This window comes from Cebus imitator, unplaced genomic scaffold, assembly GCF_001604975.1.
Source record: "Cebus imitator isolate Cc_AM_T3 unplaced genomic scaffold, Cebus_imitator-1.0 Scaffold59, whole genome shotgun sequence".
NCBI classification, from domain to species: Eukaryota; Metazoa; Chordata; class Mammalia; order Primates; family Cebidae; genus Cebus; species Cebus imitator.
Genome location: NW_016107374.1, coordinates 5,621,650 through 5,631,262, shown reverse-complemented (window position 1 = coordinate 5,631,262; position 9,613 = coordinate 5,621,650). Strand labels below are relative to the sequence as shown.

At 43.7% G+C, this 9,613-nt stretch overlaps 1 protein-coding gene across 1 annotated transcript; it reads left to right on the top strand.

Moving 5' to 3' along the window:
* Positions 1 to 3,249: 3,249 nt before the first annotated feature.
* LOC108305030 (SREBP regulating gene protein-like) lies at positions 3,250 to 8,080 on the top strand. Its single transcript, XM_017529529.2, has 4 exons — positions 3,250 to 3,307; positions 3,475 to 3,626; positions 4,050 to 4,163; positions 6,041 to 8,080. Exons 1-4 carry the CDS (start codon positions 3,250 to 3,252, stop codon positions 6,122 to 6,124), a joined length of 408 nt encoding a protein of 135 aa, XP_017385018.2. The 3' UTR covers positions 6,125 to 8,080.
* The last annotated feature ends 1,533 nt before the right edge of the window (positions 8,081 to 9,613 follow it).

Genomic DNA, 9,613 nt, shown 5'->3' with positions numbered 1-9,613 from the left:
CATGGGTGTTTTCTCTAGGCAGTTATTTTTGTTTGTATTTTGACAGTATCAAGCATAGGCCCTGAACATGACCTGTTAGCCATATCCTAACGTCTAAAATTATCTGAAAACTCACTCTTCCTTTCTAATCTAACTGCAGGATTTCTAGCAGTGGGTACTGTGTGCCTGCCCTCAGGTTCTTTTCTAGTGGCAGTTGAATGTGCTCATATACCCTATGGAGAGCACTGTTTTAGCAGAAATCTAATTTCTTATCCTGGAGGAATTTGTTCTCATTTCTTTTGCCATTTAAAATTAACTGTGGGCTGCTCAGGGGGAGCCTCAGGAGGGTCAGAGGCTCCTCCTCCCGTTCTGTCAATAGAAACCTAGTGTTGAGGCAATCCCTAAACAGACTCACCTCGCAGCTGTGTGTTTATTCTTTATTGCTTTCAGCTTCGGGGTGTAACAGGTACAAATGTTTGGTTTCCCTATGATCTGTAAAGAAGAAGAAACTCAACTTCCTATCAGAGCACTGCAAGAGAAGAGCACTGCCCTCAGTGGGAGATGAGGGTCATTCTGACTTAGAGAATGCCGCACATGTGGGTTGCTGGTGCGTCCTGAATCCACCGGCGTAAAGCACTCCCCATTTTTCCTACTGTAACACAGATTCTCCAGCTCAAGGTCTAGAATATTTGATCCTAAGATCAAGACATCATGCTCTTTGAATAGTACTGCTCTTTGACTTCTGGAGTCATATTAACATACAACTCTCCTTTATTCCTTCACAAACCTCAGGATTGAGCAAGGGCTTTGTAATGTTTTTTGGTTCAAATTATTGACCTGGGAGCAAGGTGCTAATTCTATGGCCAGTATTCAACGTTTTCCTCAGTGGAGCTTTTGCTTTGGGCCGTATTCGCCATCCAGTACGTTTCTGCAATATGTAGTGGTGGTTTTCCTTAACTTCCTCCTAAAATTATTTGCCTCCTTTAAATAGGTTTTCTTAGAGGGTACGCTGGTCAGGCAGTTTTTAAAATATTAGATCCCAAGAAATCTATTCCATTTGCNGGAGGTTGCAGTGAGCCAAGATCGCGCCATTGCACTCCAGCCTGGGTAACAAGAGCGGAACTCCGTCTCAAAAAAAAAAAAAAGAGGGGAGGTTTGTATTCCTTGCAAAATAAAAACACTTTTTAAAAAAGATCTCAAAGTCCCCAAACCAGAGATGAAATTATTTGGAAATGAAGAAAGGAGCTGGGGAAAACTGCCCGCCTCAGGTAACACAGCTAGAGTGTTTTGCACCAGAATGCATTCCCAACTCAGCAGCGATACCAGCGACAAGCTGTATTTTTAAGATCACATTGAAAAAGCAAATCATATTAAAAATAACGTGGGTTTTATTTTTGTTTTTAATAAGCAGAGTGAAGTTTAGCAAAAGGAGTTACTTCCACAAGATGACATAGTCAGGAGGCAGACATTGACTTGGAGTTTAGGGCTTCTTACAGGGTATGTGACATTTGGTGAGAAAACATGAAATCTTATGCTCTGATTTTCATGTTTAGCATTGGGTTAGGAGCACAGTTTGGCATCTTCTTTTGTCATAGCTAGTGAAAGAATATTCTTTTGATTAATCTGGGTGAGACAGAGACTCTCAGACTCCTTGAGTAAAAAATTCCAGGAAGGAATCAATCAGTCAATTAATAAAAATCCAAGAGCTATAGGTTTTATTTTTTCTCCATGAATGTGGGTGAAGTAAGTAGTTTAGTTAAGAAAGCATGTAAGAACTTATGCCTCTTAGCAAGCAGATGCCACTATGAATATTGCCAGGGTAACACATTATTAAATAAGATCATTTGTATTTACAAACTTTTCAAAGGCTGGAAGTTAATTTTCAAGGCAATAGCAACACAGTATGAGGTTGTGATCTTACAGGACTCCTGTTGGAAGTAACGTTTGCGTGAGTGGATGTGTGATGCAAGATGAGAGGTCTTGATGAGCTTGCTTTCACTGAGCGAGAAAAAGCTGCAGTTTCAAGGCTGAATACTGTAAGTTGCAGTGGGGAAGAAAAAATAATGCCTGAGATGCTGACACTTAACGAAAAGTAAAGGGCAGAAAGGGAATTTCAACTGGTAGAGTTTAGGTCACATTATATAGAGTTGCTATGTATGTGTTATTTTGAGCAGAATTTGGAGGAAAATGCTAACTAACTTATTTACATTTTGTGTTTGTTTCTAATCCCTGTACAGAAAATGAGTAGAAATAGGAAGAATCCCAAGAAACATTTACTATAGTATTAGAATCATTCCTCTCTTAATTTAGAAGACAGAATAACATAAACAGCAACTACAATAAAAGGCACCAATTCCCAAGTATCTGGAATCCAGTTCTCTATAGGTCTCATTTGTCCAAGTCTTAAGTGAGGGCCTATATAGTTTCTTCATTATCATTATTCTATTGCTGCCTCCTACTTTTGAACAGACTTTGTTTTCTAAAGTAGTTTCTGAAAACAACCTTAGACTTCACCAAGTCTCCTTCTCTGAGGATTAAGAACCTGGGGCCTGTGGAATGGAGTAAGGCGGGGAGCAGCTGCTCTGCACCTGTGTGCCTGCTCGTGCACCTGGGAGCTCATGTGTACACCTGGGAGTTTCCTGAGGGCCAAGTGGTGGCCCTTATGGGCTTCTCCTTACATTTTTCTGTCTCATTCCCAGAAGGATGTAGAGAAATGTCTGTTTAGCAGCTCTAAACAATAAATTCGCTTTTGTAAGGAGATTTTTTTTCTCTAAAGTTGGGCATGAATTGGCGGGTTAGAGGGGGCTTGTGTATATAGATGATGGGATTTATAAGAAGTGGGGGGGGGATTAGGAGGTTTTTTTCTTCCATGAGTGTTAGAGAACTGCATTCCCAAAGGCTGAGGGGTGATTGAGTCCCTGGCATGTACATGTACAAATCAGTTTATAAGGGTTAGATGTGAATGTTTCTATTTTTATAATCCTCCAGATTACTCAGTAAGCAGCGAGCATCTAAAAGAGATTTGCAAAGTGGTTTGTTTGTTAACTCTAGAAGGATCTCACTTCTGTCAATCAGTGCCTTGGTTTTTTTCTGTTTTAAACTTTTTGTTCAAAAGAGAATGACATTTTTCTTCAGCCACAGATGAGCTGTTGGCTGGCATGGGTTAGGATAGGAGAACGTAGCTGTGGCTTGACCTGGTGATGAAATCAAACGTGTGCCAGCAGACTAAACAGTGGTTGTAGGTAGGTTACGACGGGCAGCCTGGCAATAATGTGGGAGTGTGTGCTTACTGTATGTGACTGCATGGGGAAAGCAAGCCCCACTCACAGTATGTCCAATTTCCAGCTCTTTGGTGCTTAGGATGATGCTCCAGACTCCAGCTCCTGTCTCTTTGTGTTCTTTGCGTGCTGTACTTATGGTGCTGCTTCATGGTCATCCCTGATAGGGAGGTGGAGAGGCTGCTGGTTTTATGCTAAGGTGGTCTCTGACTTTCAGGCTACGTTTGCGAGAGGAAGGATTTGCTGGTGAACGGCTGCTGTAACGTGAACGTCCCCAGCACAAAGCAGTACTGCTGTGATGGCTGCTGGCCCAACGGCTGCTGCAGCGCTTACGAGTACTGTGTCTCCTGCTGCCTGCAGCCCAACAAGGTATGGGGAGTTGCTCCTGGCTCCACAGCTCCTTTTTCCTTTTGGCTTTTATTTTGTGATGAGCATTAGGCTCTTCCTGTGAGGTTCTTCTGAAAATAAAACTTAGAAAGGAACTTTGTAGGTGTCAGAAATTGCTGCACAATAGCTTTTATCTGACAGGAAAGGAGGTGGTTCCCAGTTGCTTGAATGGTTCTTTGGCAGAATGGACCATTGTATTACTAATCACATATCTAATGAATAAGATACCCTGGGTGCTGTGGCCTGCACGTGTGTGCACGCGTGTATCCCTTCCCCTCCCTCTTTTTTTCTTTCTCTTTCCTCCCTCTCCCTATATCAGCATTCTCTTAGTTTAGGAGAGATAGCCAAGGTCACCTTGTGCTGGCTTAGGTAATTTATGACAGGCACTAACTTTTGTTTCCATAGCAACTTCTCCTGGAGCGCTTCCTCAACCGGGCAGCTGTGGCATTCCAGAACCTCTTCATGGCAGTCGAAGATCACTTTGAGTTGTGCCTGGCCAAATGCAGGACCTCATCCCAGGTCAGAAGCTGTGATGTCTCTAGCTGTAGGATGGCAGCGGACAGGTTAGAAGAAAACCAGAAAATACACACTGAGATCCTTTTGCTGGGGTGGTAATGGAGAAGAGACTCAAATGAAGCCATGTCACGCTTTGTTTGGTGTAATGATAGTATTTAAAATGTCAACGTGAGATTTATACAAGTTAGGGGAAGTGAAGCATTTATATGAAATCAGGGTCTAATCAACTTGCATCTCTCCTATCTGGTGGGTACATTTGCTCTTTAAATGGAAGCTTAAAATTATTTTTAAGCCTGGTAGAGTCCTAATAGTCCAGCTCCCAAGAGAAGGTCCTCCTCCCCGTCTTTGAAATTTGACCAAGGCTTTCCAGTAACCACTCGTTTAGAGTAAGTAGCAATTTGTTCTGGGATGGAGTCATTGTTTATTTTAGGATTCAAGGGGATGAGGCAGGTGAATGTTTAAAAATACATGAATAAATCTGTAGGCTGTCAGGCTCTCAATACGAATTAGCGTGCTGTCATTAAATGCTTCGCTCTTTGGGCATTAAATATTATTGCACCTGCTGCCGAAAGCATCTGAAAGTCTTTTGCCTTTTCATCACTGTCTCCTTGGCTCTCAGCTATTGTGATTGGGCAGTTGTGGAGCTCTCTTTGTAAAATCACCAGACGTGTTTATTATAGCGCACACTTCTTCTGGCTCCTATTCATGGTGTCGCTAAGATTTTACTGGCTTCGTCTGAGATAATGGACTCATTTGTCATTCTCCAAAGCTCTTGTACCCTTTGCCAGATTTCTGTAGTCCACCTTTTGATTTTATGTCCCTTCTCATGTCTCTGGTTTGTTCTGCGAGCATTCAGTATCATTGGGTAAATGTTTCAGGGATTATAATGAGCATTTGAAAACATTAAGAAATTCCTGATGGTCTTGTTTTGCTTGAAGAGCTTTCCACTTGAATGAGCTTTAAAAGAAATGAGGAGGAAGGCTGAACACATGACTCATTTTGATTCAGATTCTCTCTCATTCTGAGAAACGCTAGAAAAGGCGAAGTATTTTCTTTCCTTCACTGATAAAACCCAAGAATTATTTCCAGTCTTCAGCGAAGCTCCTGTACTTTCGGACCTGGTCTTTTCACCATAAAAAGATTTCCCAGTTGCCATTTGATTTGTTTTGATAAAAGTATCCCAAGAAAGAGAAGATTTGGCTATATGTCTGTTAAATTGGATGAATATTTACAAGTTTGTTGCTTAGCATTGGTCTTGGACTAATTAATGAATTCCAGACTAGCCAAAAGCTCAAGTTGCTTGTATGAAAACAAATTGCTGAAAAATCAGCCATCAGGAATGATTGTCTGCTTTAACTCACACTTCCAATTTGCTTAGCCAAATGAGGCTTGCATCGTATTGTAGGTTTTGGCTCATGCACCAAATTTTTAGGTACATCAGCTTTATGAAAGCAATTTAAAGTGCATCTCCTTAGTGTTTCTGCCGGGTTCCTTACCAGGAACTGAATGTCTGAAGCACAGGATCAGGCACAAAACACCCATCGGGATCTTAGTCTGTTTCAGGTAATCTGAGAAAAAGTAGTTGTCTCAAGTAGCCAGGCCACAGCCAAGTTATTTAAAAAACTCACTAGTATACATAAAAAGAAACAACCCCACAGTGCTGTTATGTCCATGTTCATGTAGTTCGTTGGCATTCTGGGTTGAACATTCTTCTTTGTTCCAGAAAGTGCCTTGGAGCCTTTAGTGACATTTGGAGATGGACTGGGCCAGCCTCCTGCAGGGAGAGTCTGACAGTCCTGATCGACTCTCACTCTTCCGAGAGGGAGGTAGATGAAGCTGTGCTCGCTCTCACTACGCACTTATCTTCCTTTTGCCAACAGAGCGTGCAGCATGAGAACACCTACCGGGATCCTATAGCAAAGTATTGCTATGGAGAAAGCCCGCCCGAGCTCTTCCCCGCATGACGGGTGCAGCGGACTTGGTCCAGCCCGGGTGAGGAGGCCCTGCTGAAGAACTCGCCTCCTGGGGCCCAGCTTTGGCAATTGGGACCAGGCTGTGGGAAGAAGACAAAGGCAGGGCGAGGAAACCTTGGCTTTGACCACGTCTCGTGTTGTCATCCTTGGCTTTGCTTACCACCGGGCTTACCAGATGGAACTCTTCTGCATAGCAGCTTGGACCCTCCAGCCCGTCCCGTTTGGGAAAGATGAAACCACAGGCTGGGCTCGTGGTGGTGTCGGAGTTCTTGGGTGACTCAGCCCTGGGACCTGCACAGGGACCTGTGACTTGTGTTCGTCAAGGGCCGGTGTCACCTCCAGTTTCGATCCAGGCCCTTTCACTGTAAAATTATTTATTGGATTCCTTTGGAGCAATGGGAAAATTCTAATGTTTTATGTAGGAAGATGCCTTGCCATTCTAGTGGAATATGTTCAAGGAAATTATTTTTGTTGTTGGTCTATGTTCTCAGCTTTCAGGATTTAAATCATTCTTTCACCCAGATAAAGCATTTTGTCTTTTAGGACATGGGTGTTTTCTCTAGGCAGTTATTTTTGTTTGTATTTTGACAGTATCAAGCATAGGCCCTGAACATGACCTGTTAGCCATATCCTAACGTCTAAAATTATCTGAAAACTCACTCTTCCTTTCTAATCTAACTGCAGGATTTCTAGCAGTGGGTACTGTGTGCCTGCCCTCAGGTTCTTTTCTAGTGGCAGTTGAATGTGCTCATATACCCTATGGAGAGCACTGTTTTAGCAGAAATCTAATTTCTTATCCTGGAGGAATTTGTTCTCATTTCTTTTGCCATTTAAAATTAACTGTGGGCTGCTCAGGGGGAGCCTCAGGAGGGTCAGAGGCTCCTCCTCCCGTTCTGTCAATAGAAACCTAGTGTTGAGGCAATCCCTAAACAGACTCACCTCGCAGCTGTGTGTTTATTCTTTATTGCTTTCAGCTTCGGGGTGTAACAGGTACAAATGTTTGGTTTCCCTATGATCTGTAAAGAAGAAGAAACTCAACTTCCTATCAGAGCACTGCAAGAGAAGAGCACTGCCCTCAGTGGGAGATGAGGGTCATTCTGACTTAGAGAATGCCGCACATGTGGGTTGCTGGTGCGTCCTGAATCCACCGGCGTAAAGCACTCCCCATTTTTCCTACTGTAACACAGATTCTCCAGCTCAAGGTCTAGAATATTTGATCCTAAGATCAAGACATCATGCTCTTTGAATAGTACTGCTCTTTGACTTCTGGAGTCATATTAACATACAACTCTCCTTTATTCCTTCACAAACCTCAGGATTGAGCAAGGGCTTTGTAATGTTTTTTGGTTCAAATTATTGACCTGGGAGCAAGGTGCTAATTCTATGGCCAGTATTCAACGTTTTCCTCAGTGGAGCTTTTGCTTTGGGCCGTATTCGCCATCCAGTACGTTTCTGCAATATGTAGTGGTGGTTTTCCTTAACTTCCTCCCAAAATTATTTGCCTCCTTTAAATAGGTTTTCTTAGAGGGTACGCTGGTCAGGCAGTTTTTAAAATATTAGATCCCAAGAAATCTATTCCATTTGCATTGGACTTTTCAGAGTCCAGCAGGACTAAATCAAACTCTGACGTGACAGGATTGTGGCTTATCTACATATTTCATCCATCCACTTTTTCTGGTAACTCAGTTTGAAATTTCAGTGTCTGTCTTCCCTTGGTTGACATTGGTATCAGCCTCTCCTTTGAGCTTATTTTAACTCTTGAGCAACATCATGTAGATTTCATATGAACAGTTTATACTAAAGGGCAGCCTGTGCCTATTTACAGATCCTCCCTGACTTTGTACTTGAAGAGTGCATTTTACATTTCCAGCACTTTCACAAACAGGAACTCCAACCTTATGACGGAGAATTAAGCTTTCTTGTATTTCCACTTTGTGGATGAGGAAATAGTGAGAGGTAAAGTGACTTCCCGGGTCTCCACTGAGATTTAGTGACAGATCCCAAACAAGAACTTCGTCTCTGACTCTAGGTCCAGTCCTCTTCCCACTGTCTCTTGCCAGCTCCGTCCTGACTCACCATGGGCATCTCCCCTGGGAGCAGATATGTTTCAATTGTCCAGGCCAAAAGAGGGATGAGGTGGTATAAACACCCAAATTAGGGGGAGGATCCAACGGTCATTTTCATCTGGCTGTGGAATATGTTTTTGTACTTCAGTCAGCTACGGGTATGTTCACTGTTTTTGGAAATTCACAGCGCTTGAGCCTCTATAATGAAGCCGGGCTGCAGAGCACCTGGCACGTGCTCCAGGCTCCCTGCTCCCAGCCTAGGACCCTTCCCTGCCCTCCACTCTGGTTTGTTTCTGATTCCCTCGACCGAGGGTTTCTAGAATCAGGGACCTTGTCTAAGTTTTGTTTGCCCAGAGCCCAACAAAGTGTGAAATAACACGTTGGGAGTTTAGAAGATCACAAAAGGGATGAAAACACCTTTAGAAAAAAATGTTATTGGCCTGGTGCAGTGGCTCACGCCTGTAATCCCAGCACTTTGGGAGGCTGAGGCGGGCGGATCACCTGAAGGTAGGAGTTCAAGACCAGCCTGACCAATATGGTGAAACCCCGTCTCTACTAAAAATACAAAAACTAGCCGGGTGTGGGGGTGCGCGCCTGTAGTTGGGAGACTCCGTCTCAAAAAAAGGAAAAAAAAAAAAAGAAAAATGTTATTAATAAGTGAGTGTTTTAGGCTGAAGGGAATTGAGTCATACAGCACATCTCCCCCAGTTCTGCATCTTATTTGCTGTGCTTCTTGCTGGAGTTGTAAAGATTGGTCCTAATGGAAAGAAACACACAAGAGACTGTGAAGAGGGCTCTGAGAACGGCAAGGACAAAGGAGGGAGCGAAACACCTTACATGGGGCCTGGGACCTGGCCATGCTAGAGCTGCTTTTTTTTTGAGATGGAGTCTCGTTCTGTCGCCCAGGCTGGAGTGCAGTGGCACAATCTCGGCTCACTGCAACCTCCACCTCCTGGGTTCAAGCGATTCTCCTGCCTCAGCCTCCCAAATAGCTGGGATCACAGGCATGCACCACCACACCCAGCTAAGGTTTTGTATTTTTAGTAGAGACAGGGTTTCACCATGTTGGCCAGGCTGGTCACAGACTCCTGACCTCAGGTGATGTGCCTACGTCAGCCTCCCAAAGTTCCAGGATTATAGGCGTGAGCCACCGCACCCAGCCTGGAGCTGTTACTGATGGGTGAACTCCACAGCTTTTGCAGAGGATAGGACTTGAGAGCAGTGCTGTCACCTCTCAGCATGTCCCCAAGCCTGACTGGGGCCTCCTGGAGACGCCTCAGTTGGCATTTGCCCCACGGGAACTGTGGGGAGCAGTTGCACAATTTGTAACTTTCTGAGTGCAGCTTTTCCGATCCCTTGGGATCTGCAGATAAATTGTAAATGCAGGGAGGTACTGCTTGTTGAATATACTTTT

What these genes read in the sequence shown, in the direction of transcription:
- LOC108305030 (XM_017529529.2), top strand. Translation starts at nt 3,250, where the DNA reads ATGTGGGAGTGTGTGCTTACTGTATGTGACTGCATGGGGAAAGCAAGC. An exon ending in GCTGCCTGCAGCCCAACAAG is followed by an intron (nt 3,627 to 4,049) that starts GTATGGGGAGTT and finishes TTGTTTCCATAG; the next exon opens with CAACTTCTCCTGGAGCGCTT. An exon ending in AATGCAGGACCTCATCCCAG is followed by an intron (nt 4,164 to 6,040) that starts GTCAGAAGCTGT and finishes TTTTGCCAACAG; the next exon opens with AGCGTGCAGCATGAGAACAC.